General features: G+C 35.3%; 2 protein-coding genes across 3 annotated transcripts in view; both read right to left on the bottom strand.

Annotated features, from left to right (window-relative positions):
- Nucleotides 1-1,575: 1,575 nt before the first annotated feature.
- On the bottom strand, nt 1,576-1,842 carry LOC110458739 (sperm-specific protein Phi-3-like). The gene has a single exon (XM_021510625.1). The coding sequence runs from the start codon at nt 1,840-1,842 to the stop codon at nt 1,576-1,578; it is 267 nt and encodes an 88-aa protein (XP_021366300.1).
- A 6,969-nt stretch (nt 1,843-8,811) lies between these two features.
- The window catches only part of LOC110458740, a 14,191-nt gene continuing 2,251 nt past the window's right edge, over nt 8,812-20,751 (bottom strand). The window contains exons 2-11 of one of the 2 annotated variants that reach the window (XM_021510627.1): nt 20,419-20,478; nt 19,780-20,106; nt 18,100-18,180; nt 17,598-17,687; nt 15,998-16,072; nt 15,458-15,730; nt 14,577-14,707; nt 12,681-13,033; nt 11,433-12,429; nt 8,812-10,566 (exon numbers count right to left, since the gene is read on the bottom strand). In XM_021510627.1, the coding sequence (XP_021366302.1) occupies nt 10,246-10,566; nt 11,433-12,429; nt 12,681-13,033; nt 14,577-14,707; nt 15,458-15,730; nt 15,998-16,072; nt 17,598-17,687; nt 18,100-18,180; nt 19,780-20,106; nt 20,419-20,478 (2,708 nt within the window). In that variant the 3' untranslated portion in view covers nt 8,812-10,245. The remainder of the gene's footprint in view (nt 10,567-11,432; nt 12,430-12,680; nt 13,034-14,576; nt 14,708-15,457; nt 15,731-15,997; nt 16,073-17,597; nt 17,688-18,099; nt 18,181-19,779; nt 20,107-20,418; nt 20,479-20,751) is intronic. The other variant, XM_021510628.1, reaches the window with a different exon arrangement.

Genomic DNA, 20,751 nt, shown 5'->3' with positions numbered 1-20,751 from the left:
TTTAAAAGGAATTTTTCACCATGATTCTGAGTTCTAGCCCAATACTTAAGCGTAAGATTTTCCCGTCGAAGGGTTAACGGAGGTTCACCTGCTTCTGCTAGTAGGCTATTTATATTAGTATTTTTAATGGCTCGGAGGGCTACTCTAAGTGCTGTGTGCTGTATTATGTCGAGGTGTTTCAATACAGTGTCACATGCTGTGTTATATACCTGGGAACCATAGTCTAATCTGGATCTGACTAGAGCTTTGTATAACATTAGTTGTGTTGTTTTATTAGCGCCAAATTTACAACCTGAAATGGATCGCATTGTGTTTATCGCTTTCTGACACGACTCTTTAACATAGTTGATGTGTTTTTTCCATGTTAACTTGTGGTCTATTATCATGCCTAGATACTTTACTTGTTTTTCAAATTTTAATTTAGTTTGGCCTAAATATAATTCTGGAAGTTTCTTGGACTTCGTGAAGTACATAGCTACGGTCTTTTGTTTGGATGGTTTAAATCCCCATTTATTTGCCCACTCGTCTATTGCTGTTAAGGTTTTTTGTATGTGTTTAGTCAGGAACCTTATGTTTTCCCCGGTACTCCAAATACATCCGTCGTCAGCAAATTGAGCTAGGTTTGTTTGATTATAAAGAGTATCAGTTAACGAGTTTATATATATGTTAAATAATGTTGGCGAAATAACGCTTCCTTGTGCAACACCGTTTTCTAGTTCGTATTGATCGGACAGTGTGTCATGTATTCTTACTTGAATTTTACGGTTTTTAAGAAAACTTGAAATGAACTTGAATATATTGCCTGTTATGCCATGTTTTTTAAGAGAAATTAGTAATCCGTCATGCCAAATGAGGTCGTAGGCTTTTTTGAGATCTAAAAATACAGCCAATGTGTTTAGTTTCTGGTTAAATCCTTTTAGGATTTCAGAAGTAAGCCTAAGTAGTGGGTCTAGGGTTGATCTTCCTTTCCGGAATCCACTTTGTTCCTCGTCTAACGGCGTCCAGTTTCTTGGTAAAAAAAATGTATACAGAAATAAAATTGCTTGACATTTCACGTACAAAAACGGTTGATTTAAATCCCGTTAGTGACAACAGTTAATCATGCACGCGCTATATACGTAGACAGGTAAACGGACAGGCATATGGACTTGTGAAAGAATGTTAATTAGTAGCTAATAAGTCTACACATGGACAACAGTAAAAATGACTTCAAATATTTAATCAAAATGAGTCAAATTTATAAAGTATTGAAATTATTTTACAATGTTTTATAAAAATAATAAGCAGCTATATCATGCTAGTTTCCTGTACTAATTACAATGTAGTAAATCATATGTTCCACTTTCATATTTTTTGCTATTTAAAATCGGTTTTAATTTCATTGAAATACGAAACATTGCACGTATACAGGGCTAATAATTATTCGCTATGTGTATTAGAGGAATACTTGTATGTGCTATATTTTGAAACTCACGGGGAGGAGGTTATTAGGGGGTAAGCTCTGGTGTTTATAGGTATGGTGTGTGACGTATATATATATATGGTTCCGTACAGAAAGATGGGGGTCGGGCAGGTTTATAGAGACTTATTTTCTGTCGCACGAATGAGGTGTCTTTGTGTCTTGACTTTCTTAGGCTTGGCTGTCTTCGCTTTCTTTGGAGACTTGGTGGCCTTAGCTTTCTTAGGAGTTTTGGGTTTGGTGGCTTTCTTTGCTGGTTTCTTCTTCTCTGCAGGTTTCTTGGCTGCTGCCTTCTTGGATGTCTTTGCTTTCGGTTTCTCATCCGTCATCGCTTCCTTGGCTGGTTTCTTAGGCTTGGCTTCTTTAGGTTTGATCCCCTTCATCGTCGCTGGTTTCCTGTCTGGTTTAGAATTTTTGTACAACCTACTGGTGGGTATTTATTTAACTAATCCATCTATAATTAACGGAATATCAACAAAGACACTGAATTAAGATTAAACGAGGGGGGAAAACTCCTTCGATAAAAAACGCAGTCCCTACGTGGGCGCCAATTGTAACGAACGTTACCTTCTCACACGGGTTCGACTGCCACTTTCGCTAGAAGATTCCATGGATTTTAATGAAGTATGAAATAATAGAGAGTAAGCAGAGATTGATGACAAAAACAACTTAGGCAGATATAAATTTTACACGTTTATTGTACGACTACATTCAAACTTAACAACGCATGTGGCGGCAGGCGGGTTTTCCGAATTTTCACCAAAATTCAATGAAATAAAAAGTAAAATGGCCCTTACTATAATTTGTACGCACTCTACAACCTAGCTAGATACATTGGAACGAATTTTAAAGCTTTCGACTAAATAACGATGACATACGGCTATCATTTCCACTCAATAGTTTACTCGTTAACCCTTCTATTTTTGCAAAATTCCTTCACGTAAACTAGAGAAGCCTACCGCTCATAGAAACCCTCACTTTAAGCCCAAAATAGATAGGGCAGAGAATGTTCAGCCACTACCTATGTGTTATCAACAAACATCTCTCCTCCAAACAGTATCAAAACCAGCATTTCTCCCGAAAAACATATTGGCTGGAGTGAAAAAATACTACTAAAAATCAGCAACGGATGTTCAATAAAAGTTCCTAACCCCGAATTTTGCAAGGATTGGCGACAGAGAATACTTAAATCATTGGATTACTTGGCTAGACAAAACACGTCTTACCTGTCTGATATCGGGAGCCAAAGGTGCTGTATCCGAGAAGCCCTCTCGATAATTATGGTAGCAGCCGTTATAATGTTAGGGATCCCCGGCCAGGTAATTGAATGCAACGCAACGCCCCAAACCTTGGTGCGTTACACACACACCAACCACATGAATAGGCTGCAACCCCAAAGCCGGAACAAAAAAAAAACAAGTTTTGTTTTAGGAAAATAGAAAAAACAAATGTTTCCAAGTTGCTGTTAATTTCACAAGTACTGAACATCGATTGCAAAGATTTTTCTCTATTCGGTAAGAAAAAACAAGTGTACCCACTGCCTAACAATGCCACAATTTTCAACAAAAATAAAACAAATACAATACGACAAACAATACAATTGATAATCTCTGATACAATGGAGGCGTAACCCTGCTGGCTTAAAACAATGTTTCCAAGGCAAAACTGTAATGATACAATTATAGAGTGAGCATCCTCTTCGTTGTAAAGTTCATTGTTGAGCACTATCAAATTAAAGTTCATTATGCTCGTTATATGTTCTGACTTTAGACTTGATTCACAATAAATTTGAATCTTTCCATATCCCAGCAGTATTCAGTCAGGTTAAAAACAAATCAACTACGTCTGCCAGCTAACAACCAATGCAATAAATGTCAACACATGCGAAAAATTAGTTAAGTTACCAAGATGTTACAAAACTTACCAGGTATCCCTTAAGGAAATACCCGACCAATTTAGAATTTCCCTAGACCCTAACAACTATGTCAGTGCCTGTTTGACAGGGATCGTGCGATTCCCGTCCCTCGATCATTTCATTCCCAATGACAATGTAGAGCAGCAAAACCCGGTGTGCGTCCGGCCAGTCCGCATACCACGCCTTGTCGATCCAAATATTTTACTCAGAAATGAAACACCAAGAGAAGAGTCAAAAGTACAAACACAGCGGCTCGGATTAAACTTTCACCCTGGTAGTAAGTTTCAAGGTCAAACACATTCTAATCAAGAACACCATATTAAAGTAAAATTTAACTTGCCAAAGCATCAGGAATAGTTTTAAGATATTGTTGTTATCCTAGCAATTAATAGGCTGACCTTCATTGGCACTGGTAGTAGGGAATACCCCCATTATATAATTACATCACAAGCCTCCCCTACAAGGGAGGGAAAACATATGCTTTGCACAAAAAAAAGTCTATAAACTTAAAAAAAATAAGAACACATATAATTACAAAACCCAACAATCTCGACTATGTCCCGAGACCAGACAGTATACTTATCCCCCCTTAACTATACATTTTTGGGGAAGCCACCCCTGTGTATAAAGTATACATGTAATTTATGCGGACTAAACAGTAAGCTACAAATACTACAGGACCTCTTATTTATAATAATCCAAATATAACGATTCAGCCCGACCAGAGATGATGTTATCCCCACCTCAACAAAAACTAATTATAACCAAGACAATTGCTGAAACCATGTTGGTCAAAACAACTCTAGCCACAATAACATTGAGCCCTCGTCATGGCTAGGCTAAACCTGAATGACCGAATTTTCTTCAGTGAAGTCAGGACTGAGTTCAATCTTCAATGTTGGTATTGTTACATCATTGTTTGTATTATCAAAAACATAAATAAGGACAAAAGAATAAGCCTTACGTCAATCGATAACTTCAGTGAACAGCGATAGCATCGATCGGGATTGAACGTTCTCCGTCAATCCTGCATTAGGAGACCACCTTCTGGAAGAGCAAAAACTGGTCACGTGTTGCAGATTGTTCCTAATAATGGTTCGATTAATAGTTAAATAAGAGGTATTTTGAAACAATTGGTCTCCTAATAGAGGCGGTCTTTCTAGCAGGTTCATATATATATTGACAAATAATAAGCCCTTTGACGACTTTAATCATCATACCCGATGTTTGCTGTTTAACATAACATGCTGTTATATCAAATATTCACATCAGAAAGTATTGCAGCTATACTTCTGCAGTAGTGTGATAGTAAAGGATATCTGAATTTGTATTGTGCTTGCCTTACTTGAAGCTGTCAATACCTAATTTCAACTACACACTAGGAATTGATTTCCGGTGAATATTACGTCACTAACATAACGTTGGTGATTACATGCGGTTTAACAAGGTTTGATCTCGGTTATCTGCGACAATGAAGCAATTACTTATAAGTGAGTGTAATTATTCCTATTCTCCAGATATCGTAAACTGCAGAACAGCATTTCAACACTCTTGAACTATTAATCAAACTATTCATTGTGTTATGAATGTTTTAACATTTGTATGACAACACCACACAACATTAGCTGTACAAAAGTCATACAAATCACATATCATTAAAATGACATTAAAAACGTAATGCAGGTGTACCTTGTTCTTTAACCAAATCCAAAAAACATTTTTGTATGATATAAAAATATCACAAACAGGATAACTTACATCGAGAACATGTATTCAGAGATCTTCGGGAAGTTCATGCAATTAAGTGATCTCCTATTGCAGTCTCTTAATACAGGTTCAGTTATATGAAAATAACTGCAATGTGAAGTTTTTTGAGTGGTGTCCTAACACACGTGACCACCAAAGTTCACAGAGATGGTCTCTTTGGCAGATGGATTGTATGTATATAGATATACATATGTAAACATCACAGGCAATATATAATCATATCGAACATCATTTTGTTCTTACTACGTCTCATGTTTATATAAAATCTTAAATATCATTTTATATGATATTCATGATACAAATCAGTACAGTTTAATATGTATTCGTACGTGCCTACGGCAAGCCAACGAATACTTCTGGGCAAAATAAAAATCGTTTTTATCACATAATAAAAATATACACATCTTGCAAAAAACATAGTTCCTCCATGACGTTTAAGTTAATTCTTCAATCAATCATAACTATTCTAGGGTATAAGATTAGTTCTTTATGGCAAACTTTACATCTGCATGTAAACCTTCAGTGTAATAAGATTTAAACAATATATGAACATTTTGTTTTGCACTTAAGGATTGTTTGTCATATTTTTGACATGCATTGGTGGTAACATACATTGGCTTACCTACATATTGAATGGTGCGCGCTATATTTGTACTCGCCTAATGAAATAAATATGAAGATCATTGTAGCTATGCAGTAGAATACTAGTCGCTGCATAACAATAGTTCTATCTGTTTATGTACATTCTATGCATTAAGCTTTGGGTGATTTAATTAAAATAATTACATAATTGATACATGAATTTCATCAAGACGACGAGAGATCACAATAACCTCAGAAACTTGAGTTTTTGATGCAGAACTATTTTTTTACAAGTATCTTTGAGCGACTCAAGCCTATATTCACAATGTAATAATGACGCAAATATTGGAGCGACTGAAGTAGATTATATAGTGTCACATCGCAACGTTAATAGAAATGGCGTCTCTCATGGACGAGTCACGATGTAGTTATAATATTTGGTAGAACAGAGAAATTCACAATGTTTACAAAAATATACTGGTTGTGTGGTTTGTTTCCGACGATACGAAACCTTTAAACTGTACATAAACGTGATGAAACAAAACCAACAATTACAAAAAACCACACCAAAGTGAAACATAACGTATTTGACGACGTTATACTTAGTATATCAAGTATAATATTGGTAAAAATGATAAAGATTCCATTTAAACGTAATATATGTGTATATACAGTTAAAGAATACTCTATACAATATATGTGTTGACCTAATGATTAAATACAGGAGGAATAAAAGTATCAATGTTCCCGCAGTGTTCCCGCAGTGCTCCCGTCAGTGTTCCCGCAGTGTTCCCGTCAGTGTTCCCGCAGTGTTCCCGTCAGTGATCCCGTCAGTGTTCCCGCAGGGTTCCCGTCAGTGTTCCCGCAGTGTTCCCGTCAGTGTTCCCGTCAGTGTTCCAGTTTGGTACACACAATCCATCAAGTGATTCACTACATTATACACAAAATACGAATGCTTCAAAGTTGGTCGAGAAATTCTAATCCTGGTTGAGTAATCAAAATGATGTATTATTACAGTTGATCCATGTGCTCTAATCCTGGTTGAGTAATACAAATGATGTAGTTTTACAGAAAATCCAGGTGCTTCAATCCTGGTTGAGTAATCCAAATGATGTATTATTAAAGTTGATCCATGTGCTCCAATCCCGGTTGAGTAATACAAGTGATGTAGTTTTACAGAAAATCCAGGTACTCCAATCCTGGTTGAGTAATCCAAATGATGTATTATTACAGTTGATCCATGTGCTCTAATCCTGGTTGAGTAATACAAATGATGTAGTTTTACAGAAAATCCAGGTGCTTCAATCCTGGTAGAGAAATCCAAATGATGTATGTTTACAGATGATCCAGGTGCTCAAAATCATGGGAGAGTAATCCAAATGGCGTTTTTGTTACAGATTATCCTAGTGCTCCAATCCTGAAAGAGTAATCCAAATGATGTATTTTTACAAATGATCCAGGTGCTCCAATCCTGGTAGAGTAATCCAAATGGTTTTTTTTTTGTTACAGATGATCCTAGTGCTCCAATCCTGAAAGAGTAATCCAAATGATGTATTTTTACAAATGATCCAGGTGCTCTAATCCTGGTAGAGTAATCCAAATGATGTAGTTGTAAATATAATCCAGGTGCTCCAATCTTGGTAGAGTAATCCAAATGATGTAAAAGCTACAGAAAATGCAGATGCTTCAATCCTGATAGAGTTATCCAAATGATGTATTATTTACAGATGATCCAGGTGCTCCATTCCTAGTTGAGTAATCCAAATGATGTTTTTTTTACAGATGATCCACTATTTTTACAGATGATTCACTACATTATATACAAAATACGAATGCTTCAAAGTTGGTCGAGAAATTCAAATAATGTATTTGGTACAGATGACCCAGGTGCAACAATCCTGGTTGAGTGATCCAAATGATGTATTTCTACATATGATCCAGGTGCTCTAATCCTGGTTGAGTAATCAAAATGATGTATTATTACAGTTGATGCATGTGCTCCAATCCTGGTTGAGTAATACAAATTATGTAGTTTTACAGAAAATCCAGGTGCTTCAATCCTGGTTGAGTAATCCAAATGATGTATTATTAAAGTTGATCCATGTGCTCCAATCCTGGTTGAGTAATATAAGTGATGTAGTTTTACAGAAAATCCAGGTACTCCAATCCTGGTTGAGTAATCCAAATGATGTATTATTACAGTTGTTCCATGTGCTCCAATCCTGGTTGAGTAATACAAATGATATAGTTTTACAGAAAATCCAGGTGCTCCAATCCTGGAAGAGTAATCCAAATGTTTTTTTTTGTTACAGATGATCCTAGTGCTCCAATCCTGAAAGAGTAATCCAAATGATGTATTTTTACAAATGATCCAGGTGCTCTAATCCTGGTAGAGTAATCCAAATGATGTAGTTGTAAATATAATCCAGGTGCTCCAATCTTGGTAGAGTAATCCAAATGATGTATTATTACAGTTGATCCATGTGCTCCAATCCTGGTTGAGTAATACAAATTATGTAGTTTTACAGAAAATCCAGGTGCTTCAATCCTGGTTGAGTAATCCAAATGATGTATTTTTACAAATGATCCAGGTGCTCTAATCCTGGTTGAGTAATCAAAATGATGTATTATTACAGTTGTTCCATCTGCTCCAATCCTGGTTGAGTACTACAAATTATGTAGTTTTACAGAAAATCCAGGTGCTCCAATCCTGGAAGAGTAATCCAAATGTTTTTTTTTGTTACAGATGATCCTAGTGCTCCAATCCTGAAAGAGTAATCCAAATGATGTATTATTACAGTTGTTCCATGTGCTCCAATCCTGGTTGAGTAATCCAAATGATGTATTTTTACAAATGATCCAGGTGCTCTAATGCTGGTAGAGTAATCCAAATGATGTAGTTGTAAATATAATCCAGGTGCTTCAATCCTGTTAGAGAAATCCAAATGATGTAGTTGTAAATATAATCCAGGTGCTCCAATCTTGGTAGAGTAATCCAAATGATGTAGTTGTAAATATAATCCAGGTGCTTCAATCCTGATAGAGTTATCCAAATGATGTATTATTTACAGATGATCCAGGTGCTCCATTCCTGGTAAAGTAATCCAAATTATGTAATTTTACAGATGATCCAGGTGCTCAAATCCCTGTAGAGAAATCCAAATGATGTATTTCTACAGATGATCCAGGTGCTCCATTCCTAGTTGAGTAATCCAAATGATGCTTTTTTACAGATGATCCAGGTGCCCCATTGCTGGTTGAGTAATCGAATTGATAAATTAGTTTTAAATGATCCAGGTGCTCCATCCCGGTAGAGTAATCAAAATGATGTATTTTTACAGATGATTCAGGTTCTCCAATCCTGGTTGAGTAATCCAAATGATGCTTTTTTACAGATGATCCAGGTGCCCCATTGCTGGTTGAGTAATCGAATTGATAAATTAGTTTTAAATGATCCAGGTGCTCCATCCCGGTAGAGTAATCAAAATGATGTATTTTTACAGATGATTCAGGTTCTCCAATCCTGGTTGAGTAATCCAAATGATGCTTTTTTACAGATGATCCAGGTGCCCCATTGCTGGTTGAGTAATCGAATTGATAAATTAGTTTTAAATGATCCAGGTGCTCCATCCCGGTAGAGTAATCAAAATGATGTATTTTTACAGATGATTCAGGTTCTCCAATCCTGGTAAAGTAATCCAAATTATGTTTTTGTTACAGATGATCCTAGTGCTCCAATCCCGGTAGAGTAATCAAAATGATGTATTTTTAAAGATGATCCAGGTACTCCATTCCTGGTAAAGTAATCCAAATTATGTAATTTTACAGATGATCCAGGTGCTCCATTGCTGGTTGAATAATCGAATTGATGAATTAGTTTTAAACGATCCAGGTGCTCCAATCCCGGTAGAGTAATCCAAATGATGTATAAGTTACAGATGATACAGGTGCTCCATCCTATCAAAATTATATGTATTTATTAAAGCGCCATATCTGGTTGAGTAATCCAACCGATAGATGATGCAGGTAATCCAATCCTGGAGAAGTAATCCAAATGATTTATTAGTTTCAGATGATCCAGATGATCGAGATTTTATGAATCTTCAATACATTTGAACTATCTGAATATCATCAGTAACAAGGCACCTTCAGGTTAACTTGACACTCGGAGAATTCCTGACTTATTGTACACAAAGCCCTTTCTCCAAATGTACTCGAGTTTGAATCATGTGTTGACGTCATTGATGGCGGGAGTCCACATCGACGCTCTCTCTCGGTCTAGTGCTGCTGACTTAGCATCACAAGTTGTCTCTAGATTTCGGCCAATACATTGTACGTTAGTCATTTCCCTCAACCGTTTTATGAAGCCAGCCGCAGGAAGATTGGCTTGACTGGTGTTAGCGTCCTTATAACAGTCATTTAGTGGCGTGCCTCGAATGTGTAAAAGCAACTGAATAAAAATGATTCTCTGACGTCATCGGTAGTGATTTGGACAGCTAAGATTCAGGAGGAATTGACGTCCTCATTGTCCCTGGTGTTTGATTTTGTCGATTTCTGATGTGGCGTCATCAATGATCGTAGTAGCCTTTACATGTATGTCTTCCACTGAAGAACGTAGCGCGGCATACTCTCCATAGCGTATGATATGTTTGTCCATCAGTGTCCTACATATGTCGGATAGTCCAGTCACGTCTATTCCAAAAATATCCACTCGACCTAAATGTTGTTCCATTGACGTCTGAAAGGTTTTCCAGTCTTCGGGTAGTCTGGGGTTGATATATAACGATAATTTCCTTATCATTTCGGCGTGTAGGTGTTTTATGTCCGTTTGTGTTTTTGAATCCTGCAATAAGAAATAAAATGCTTTTTGAATCCTGTAGTTAGAAATAATATAACTTTGTATTTTTTTAATTTTGTAGTTAGAAATAATTCAGGTCACTTAAAGAACTCACTTAATTTAACCATGCATAAAGAGAAATATCGGACGTGGATTGATTTGCTCATTTTTGATTATCTATTATATGGGTTAACAAATGTATTACGAAAGAGGAATAAAACAACTCGGATTAACCTTTTATTTGGATTATTGTTTATTTATTACACTTTACGTCTTTGCCATGTGTTCGGGCAAATGGTAAACCGGACTATATTTCCCTTCCATTTAATATTGATAAAATATTTGAAACCGAATTATTAAAAAAAAATCATTTTATTAAACAAAATGCAAACCACTTTCATTCAATTGATCATATCGAACAAAAAAATACGAAATATGCAGATGTTTGCTATTTCTATCATTGTTTCAATTTCAGAACAAAAATGTGAAAGCTTTTTAAAAAGTAAGTGTCCCTAAAACAACTTACTTAGATTGATAATGTTTCTTGCACATAATATTTTATTTGCGAAATTTTACCAGTTCAAGCTTCACACAACCAATAATTCATAATAATTTTAGTGAATTTCAAATCTTCGCAAAACAGAAATTTCCCAAAATATAGTGTGAGCAAACCATCTCTATTCTACAGAGTTTGAATAACAAGTTCTGACCGAAGCCATTTTAGTCATATTCTGTAAAATAGAGAACTGCTTAACGGTTATATGTTGTGGATCATTCTTTTTTTTTATATACCGCGCAAATACGTTGACATCCTGGAAAAGTTTTAATCCCGCAAATTAAAGCATTAAAGAGTATGTTAGACATATACTCACCTGTGCTGGTGAACCACCTAAGTCTGGTAGCCAGAATATCCAGTCCTCCTTGCATAAATTATGTTTCCTCCCACATTCTTTACCTAGACATTGTACACCGCCCTCTGTTCCAAGGATAGCGGTACGGTCCCTTGGTTTGTCTCCGTGGTCAATCTGATAGCTGCAATGTAGTTTGTATTCGTAGGCTATGTTGTCCTGTTTGCACACACCCAGTGTTTTCTTTATAATATCATCAAGCTTTCGACGAATTGACGGTGCTACTGTTCCGGGAATAGTGTTATCTATGTGACTAAACAGAGTGATGGCGATGCAGGATTGCTCCCAGTGCATAGACACAATCATGTTCGTCGAATCGTCGACAGCAAAGCAACCAAAATTCCGGTAGATACTTTTGGTCTCCTTTTCTTCTGAATCTTTTAATATACCTAGTGAGATATATGTGATCTTTTGAAACCAGTTGTCTGGACATGGTCTTGATGTTAATCTAAGAGGGTCATATTCTTGAAGAATACCAGCATATACCTTATCGAATGTTTCGAGTGGTATTAAGTCCCCTTTGAACTGGAAACACAACGTTTTTGTAACTATTCTTGCTTCGGTCTGGATCACATATTCGATTTCGTTGGAATTGGCCAATGTCTCCAACTTGCTTGGAACAATGTATGCGTTGTCGTCACCTGACTGTCCAAACTTATGCTCAGAGACGACGTTCTTCACTATCATTCCAAACCAAACAAAATGTTTCAAAATGATATCCAAATGATTGCGATGTGTTTCATTGCCACTTTTTTCGAACAGTTCCTGTACGAGACTGTGTGTCAACAAACCTTTTTCCTGATATAACTGAAGATCACTTTTTAAAAGAATGTTAGTTTCATTTGGCATGAACTGAACATCAGTGATGACGACACTAAATGCATCTAGAAGCCACTGTGGATTGGTAATCACCGTGTCAAATTCGGTGGTGTAAATCACCGACCTGTTGCAGTCCAAAAACCTGGAAAACAAGTATTCCTCATATATGTATGATTTTCGTTTGCGTGTTATAACAATGTGAAATTATAAACTCTTTTTGTTCGAAAAAAGGAAATAAACGAAATTGTCCTTGAAAGTTTTCATTAAACCATTTTTTTCTTTCTTTCTTTCGCAGCTCAAATACATAATTCACTACTAATGGGAAGATTTTATATTTAACTTTGAATTACGTAATTTTACTTGTCGAATGTGTCATAAGTTAACATCACTTACTCTAGAAATAAGCTAATTGCCGCTTTATCTTCTATAGGTTTTTCACAATTGGCATCCAGTTCAGCCACTTCCTCTAAAGTTAAAACAGGGTAACTAGTCCTGGTATGTAGTATTTCTCTTTCCAACGAAATCCAGTTTGCTGGAATTTCTCTCATCCATTGGTCTTGGAGTTCAGCTGCATCAAGAATGATTTCTCGCAATTTTTCAAAAACTGGATCGTCCTGTATAGAATTATCGACCTTAAGAAAGTGCAAGAATGAATACTTTGTACGTCCTTTGTTTTTCGATGTTTCCGGTAAACGACAAATGGCATCTTCCAAATTTTTTATCCTTTGTTCTCTTTTTAGTTGATCCTGTAACCAAAGAATTTGAACGCACATGTACATCATATTAACATATCCATGATAAATTTTACTATAGTAATTTTTAAGTGCTGAAGAAGTAGGTAAATTTTTACACGATTTGCACGCCTAAAGAGGTCAAAAAGAGCCTTCTTGTAACAATAACTATTACCGCACTTGCATTTTGTAATAAAGAAAATATCTTTTCAAGAAATTGAGTTATTCGTTGTTTTTTTGTTTTTTTTTACATTTTTCTTTATTGAAACCAAAGACACCAGAGGCCTATTTTTGAAAGCATTTTATCGGTTTTAATCTCTCCCGTCCTTAGTACCTCAAATTCGCAAATGCAAAATTTGCATATCTATCCACATAATACTATAATAACAAAACGATTTATGTAATTTTGATACGTATTCATACACGTGCTAGCGATGAGAAAATTGTTCGAACGACAAACCCTTAAAATAATGTGTGATTAACTGTTTATCATCTATATACTACTACATGTACCTTATTTATTTCTTCTTTTAAAAAAGTCAACTAAACACCATATTTTCCAAACGACTTCTAGGCTCAATTGTCATCGATCGCAATTCCTCAGTCTGTGACAAACGTAAACAAATAGAATATTTGGGCGGAGGAATACCATGAACATAAAAACTTAGTAGAAAGTCATGTTTTTAAAACAATCTTATTGTCATTGGCTTTTCCATATGCACATTTGCGCTTGAAACAGTGTTGTTATTTTCAAAATATTTTTTCTTAACTTTGTATTGATATGTTTATGATAGACTTTTTTCGTAAGCGGATCACTTTTGTGTGGACACTATTTCCGGTTTAGGACGTCACCTGGCGCGAGTAGACGTTCTTTTTTGAGAAAATACGTTCCCAATACTGGGAAATGGAAAAATCCGTTCTCAAGTTCTTCTCAAGTTGTTCTGAAGTCGTTCTCAACTTCTACTCATACTGACAACCAATGATAATTGATAATTGATTTATCATGCTACCGGTAGGGGGTATAAAGTAGAATATAGATGATAACATTGTTTATGTCTTAATAAACTAAAATCCTTTGTTATAGATAGATTGTTATAAGTATAATATCCCTCAAATGGTATATGTGTCGAAATACTTATTTGATTTAAATAAGACCAGATATTGTAATGCAATGACCAAGACACTTAAATGTGTTTTGTTTTAGTCAGGTCATATCTATCTGACTGAAATAGCAAGACAATTTTATAATCTATTTTTCAAACACCCATATTATTGTATATTGTAGATAGACAATTATCAGATATCTAGAAAATCTTTTTTTCCACATTTACCATAAAAATCGTCTCGATTATACTGCGGACCGGACGGTATATTGCTAGGTACATTAATTACTTAAAGCATGTGGGTAGGTACACACCTTTGTATATACCAATGCTTTTCCCATGTTGTCAGAGTGTTGTCATTGGCAAATACGTTAAATTCGAAAGATGGACAAGCGCATTTACCGATGCATTTACAAAACCGTTGAACTTGACTAGAATGAAAACATTTTATTTACCTTGAACTTCTGCCTCACTAGATCCATATGTGTCCCCACAATGATAATTGGAGGGTGGCTCTGTCGGCGTTTGTTTGTTGTGTAATGGGATGACACAGTACCGACAATCCGAATCCAGTTTCGAATCTTTTCTAAAAAGCACATTAAAATATACTTTTATCCAACTTAATGTGGTCATAAAAAAAATAATGCTTTTGTTATTTGCCAAAACAAGGCAGGTCACTTATTTTGATACGTGTATCATCGTAAGGATAACCATTGTTTGGCCCATTGATTTCCAACTTTCCTCTTTCTTCCTGGGCGCAACAGTGTTTTTTTTTATTACATGTGAAACATCTAGTACAAAGTTCATAAAAAAGGTTCATATAGCATGTAAGTGTGACGTTGCGATCATTACGTACTCTGTCGCCTTAATAAGATAAAGCATCTGTATACAAAGGTGAACATATATATGGGTTGGTTATACAACATTCTATTAGTGTACGTATACTTGGTTGTTATACATGTACACAATGACAAAATATACGACAAACAAGCCCAAAACAGATTATCTTGGGGTATATTTATGGTGTAGTAAGAGTCACATTGTCTCAAATTCAAGCTTAGCTGGTTACGCACTTTAAACGCAAGGAATTGATTTGAGCAAATCTGGAAATCTTAGGACTCAAAAACAGCATTATGGACACAATACTGGCATTTAATGGTAAGACGCGGAAATTGATCAAATATCTTTTTTTTCTGTTAACACGATGAGCACACTCCAAGAGTAAAGAAACATATCGATTAGTTATTGTCTTTGCAGTTTTGATTTAATGTTTTATCCATGTTGCAAAATCAATCTAAAATACAAATTATATAACAAGGAAATAACTTTTACATACCGACTTCCCGTTCGTCTTGCAGACATTCCAGCATGTTGATCGTGATGATGTAAACACCATGACCACTTATGAAGACATGAACGGAAGGCTGAAGCGCAAAGTGGCCGCCCATATCCCACAGGGACAGGAACGCAAAGGATTCTGGGGAAGTGTCGGCTGCTACTTTAGATGTAAACGCCTCCAATGAAAAATCTCTCTTGATTTTATTGAAGAGCGGAACCATTTGTTCAAGTTTTGTTGTTAGTGTTGTTTCAGCGTCGGTATTCCATTTTACTGAATTCAAATTGAATAATTGCATTGTCTTACTATGTTAAAAACATAAAACGGCGTGATATGTGGTAGAATAAATATAAGGAGGAAAGATAATAGACGTGAATTATATTTTACTTTCCATAATTAAACCTTTATTTCACTTCATATTTCTTTACACACTGTTTTGTTAGTATTTTCTCTAGCAGTAGACAGGATTGATTACCATTATGAAATAAAAGTTCAAATTGGATTGTTTAGATGAAAACATCTTTCTGTTAATGTTTTAACCTTCATCTCTACTCCTTCCAAATGGATCTGCCGTTGTGTTTATTTTCTCTTTTGATGCTGATACACAGGCCTTTCCTGTAAATTATATTACATTTCCGTTGACAAGCCTGTAAATAAATCTTAAACAATGATTTTCAAATATAATATCAACAACTATTATTCTTTTGAGTATTAAAACTTTCGATTCTTACTGTCATATTGCTAGGAAATCTGGAAACAATCAAGTCAAAGCGTCAAGTTTGAATTAAGACGAATAGTCCGTAAGGTATCATTCTAATACGGTCCTTTTCCAAGGGAAAAAAATCCCTAATATTATTGCATGGAGAGGTATAAAGACGATCCGTCATAAAACGACACTATTCCTGACACGACATTTAGTAAAAGATCTAATGAATTGCATGCCTTTAGGAAACTATAACTTAAGAATTACAAATCAACATCAACTTCTGTCGTCACTGGAACATACAAAACAGTTGTAACTGTAATAAAAACATAATTCATCGGCGGCCTACTACTGTTTGACGCTACCGAAACGCCACAGAATAGTTACGGCGTCATAGAGAAATAGTGCCCGGTGCTAAGAATAGACGCCCGGAAACAAGAGGAAAATCAAGGACAGACGACATTTTACTTTATAGAATCCATGAGGTTATTTCATTATGAGCTTTTTGCTTAAACAGAACACACGTTATATCTCCAGCACACGCGCAGGCATACACACATAGGTAGATATTAGCCAGGTGACATAGGACTAGTAGTTAGCACCTGATATTATTACTAATTTAGTACAGGTCGATAACGTGCAAAATTGTTAGAGGTATAGGTGATTTAAATATATCTGCTTTGGGTTTAGCCCTTTAAGGTGACCTTCTATAGCCACATTATATAGATAGAAAAAACTTCGGGTTTCTCCAAGCCTCCCTATCAACCCTTTCCGATTATATTTAAATTTGAGTTAGCGTTATCTTGTGTACCTGCTTTCATGTGTGCTGTTTTCCAATTATTTATATAAAATAGTATAACTAACTTGTAATTGCTTTATTGAATACAGTCCCCATGTCGAACCCCGAGAAAGTCGTCCTTAAGAGGGGCTCTAACAGCACTATATAAATAGCCAGCAGCAAATCTGTAACCGACTGGCCTCTAACAAGAGTAAACATTTCAACGGTAAAAATTTGCAATTAAATTTATTAAAAATTAAATCGCTCATGCATATCAACAAAGATATTATACACGTGTTTCAGTCTTGATATTGTACCACTTAAAGCGAAGGAAAAACCAGTGAAAGAAATTTCCAATACCTTCTAGGTATTTTCCCTGAAATCTTATGTGACAATTAGAAGGCCATATTGTTCTTAAAATCCAAAAGCATATGTAATGTTGCAGAAGAAGGGCCCAGGGAAACCTGTATTCACCACTTGAGAAATATTTGTTCAGTACTTTTTGAGAAATATCGATAACAGAAATTGCTTTGGGATGGACGGGCCGCCCACATGCAGATGAAAACCAATCATCCAGATAGATAATGAGCTAACATACATATTATAGTATTGGATCGTAAAAAAGAAGAATCTCTTTCTGATATTCTTTGAACGTTTACCGTCATCTCTTCTGTTCCCAGTGCGACTTGCCATTGCATTTCTCGTTTCCTCTGGAGACATTAATGCTAAGGCCTTTCCACACGTTGGTCCTGTAAATTATATATTGTTTCTACAATATCGCTGAATAGCCATTCAATTGGATTAATAACTTAAAATTACAATCCAAGCAAAATATAAAGAACATGATTGCTTTCCAAAAGAAAAGACCTTTCTGTCATACTGTAACAGTAATTGTTGTTTTGGCGTCAAATTCAAACTTTGACGGATATTTCCCAATGAATGTTTGACAAAAAAAAGAGTCAATGTATATCGATAAAGCAATCGGAATATTCTAAGTTTCAAATTCTAACTTATCCAAAATTTGTTTTTCTTAATATATGTACAAAATTCATTTGGAATTAAACTGTGAGTTTCAGTATCGAGAGACCTTTCGAACCCTCATCCTTGCCTCCGCAAATCAATTCAGTTCAACTCTAACAAACTATGGTGACTATTTCATACCTTCTTCTTGTAGTTTAGCGTAATCGAGGTTTCCGGATCTGTGTCTGTTAGTTGAAGGTGTCCAAACCGTGTCATCAACATCTGAAAAATAAGATATTTTATGACATTGTCATAATTATAGAGAAAAAGTCTAATTACTCAAAAGAAAGACCTGACGACTGCCGACTAACAAACCGGTTTTTCTCATCTTTTGGGAATAACCACACTTCAACAAAGGGAGGCAAGAGGGATATTACGAAAAAAAAGGGGAAAAGAAAGGTTTAGAAAACTTAAGAACAAATTGCTCCCTATGACTTCTTTCATAGTCTGTTGTAAGTGACAGCATCAAGATAACCTTCGAGCTATCTTAGAGCATTTCAATTTCTTTATCTCTCTTTTTCTCTTTCTCCTTCTTCGACGCCACGGTATTGCTCGACTTTTGTATTGTAACAAACTTTACAGCTAGTAACACAACTACATATGAGTTTTGCTTCATGTGTAACAAGTTCAGTGACTGGATTTATAGAAAGGGAATAATTCGATCAACAAAATTTTATCAGTACGTAAAGGAAGTATATTATTTATTGTTCCATTAAAAAGCATCAAAAATATCTTTGTACTGTAAATGAAATATATATGCAATGACATTTTGAAGTATAACAATTTAAACGTATATGTATCATATAACTGAATGAGTAGAAACTACACCTTATATAGTCGCCGACTGCAGTATGTTAAAATGTAATGTAAACATTGACCAATATATTAGGTAGGTTTGAATGAGTAAACATTGCATGTGTATGTAGTTGCTGAGTACACCATTTTGTAATGTAACAAAAAGTATGTATTCATGTATATATACTAGGTAAGGCCAATGACCATTGGTACATGTTTGAACTTCAATCATGTTCGACTAACTAACACATGCGCCTGCACTGGTTATAGGACTGATCAATCAAGTGCAGTTGTACTAAGGGTACATCCATCAGTACATTACCCATACACAGTATCATAACATGCCAGGAATCTGCAATATGTAACCAAATCGATAGTAATTTGACAGAATGTTGACATTGTTAGGTCACGAGGATCAACACATATATACACAAAGGAGCAAAACTCTGATATACACTCTTGGTGAGGAAGCCAAAGGGAACGCTACCAGTCTATGCACTACCGGGCCATTAGATGGCCCCCTATACAAACCACTACACTATTATCGACAGCCAAAAGACTTAGAGAACGAGGAAAAACAACTTAGTTTTAACAAGAAATTAAACAGGGAAATTACAGAAAAGTAAAAAAGAAACTAGATTTGTCTACCTCAATGGGGTCATAAAAATCAACCCATTCCTCTCCCAGCTAAAATGTTTTACAAGATGTCGACATGCGAACATTTCTTTTCTGTTGTTAAATATGTATTTCCTTTGTATGAGGAATCAAATTCAATTAATGAACAAATTCAAGGGTAAAAACTGTGTTTCGATTCGGTTAAGCATCATCACTGACCAAATACATCACTTCCCTGTAGGTTCGGGGAATACAAAAAACATACAAACTGCATGACGTCGGATTTAAAAGTATATAAAGACACAGTAACAGAGCTTACACAAATAACATCAGTGCTCGAATTTTGTAATTTTCATTTCAACAGTTGGACACTTATGTGGCATTTTTATAAATTTATTCATTCATACATACCTTCCTCAATGATTTCTTTCGTTACATTACTCTCTAGCACCTGATTTTCTTTGAATAAAACTCCAAATCTTCCGGTAATTGCTAACTCTATTTCCATCCTCAACCAGCGTTTTGTATCCATCTCCACCTTGAACAACTGCTGATATATATTGCCACCATTAGTTGGACAGCGCTGTGACATATCAACTTGTGCTCTTTGTAGTCGTTGACAAAGTGTCGTTTTTCCAGCTCCTTCTGGACCAAGGAACACAACACGAATATGGCGGTACTTCTCGGTCACCCCATTAAACAGTAAAAGATATTGTTGTAGAGCGTTGCCGCTATATGCTACAAAGAAATAAATTTGAAATTCATACGTTCCTAGAAATGTTCCAAATATGTCTGATGTGAATGAGTTCAATATTGGATCGCTTCACAAAACAATATCAAAACAATTTGTGTTAATTTGTTTACTGTGGGCGTAATTATTTTAGCACGTTTTCGAGTTCTAGAGCATCGATCATAAAGAACAAAAAACATATGTCAAGTAAAATCAAATGAATCCAAAATAAAGACCAAAAAGAAAATTTTAAATGCAGATAGTGTCACAGTATCTTACGTATTTTAGATATCATTTAAATGAAAATAATATGTACTTACCTTTCAGAGCAACATCAGCAACTTTAACGAATCCCTCAGCAATTAATTGCCCTACGTTTCCTTCATCCATTAAGATGAAAAGGATAAGAAAATAAACTAGTTGTAGGCAATGTTACTGTATATTATAATAACATTAAGAGTACATTTTGTATTTGAGTGTAAACTACTATATGATTAAAATTGCTATAATTTTCACGTGATAATCTGGTAGAAACCATTTTATTTTTTTTTAATCATTAGATATTTGTTTATTGTACCTTTCCATTAGGTTTGCATTATATATACGGTTTTTTTTCCTTTAAGAATGAACTATAAGATTATTTTTTGTGTTTA

Source organism: Mizuhopecten yessoensis, unplaced genomic scaffold (genome assembly GCF_002113885.1).
Source record: "Mizuhopecten yessoensis strain PY_sf001 unplaced genomic scaffold, ASM211388v2 scaffold9737, whole genome shotgun sequence".
Classification (NCBI taxonomy): Eukaryota; Metazoa; Mollusca; class Bivalvia; order Pectinida; family Pectinidae; genus Mizuhopecten; species Mizuhopecten yessoensis.
Note: the sequence above shows the minus strand (reverse complement) of the source record. Positions and strands in the feature narration are given on the sequence as shown.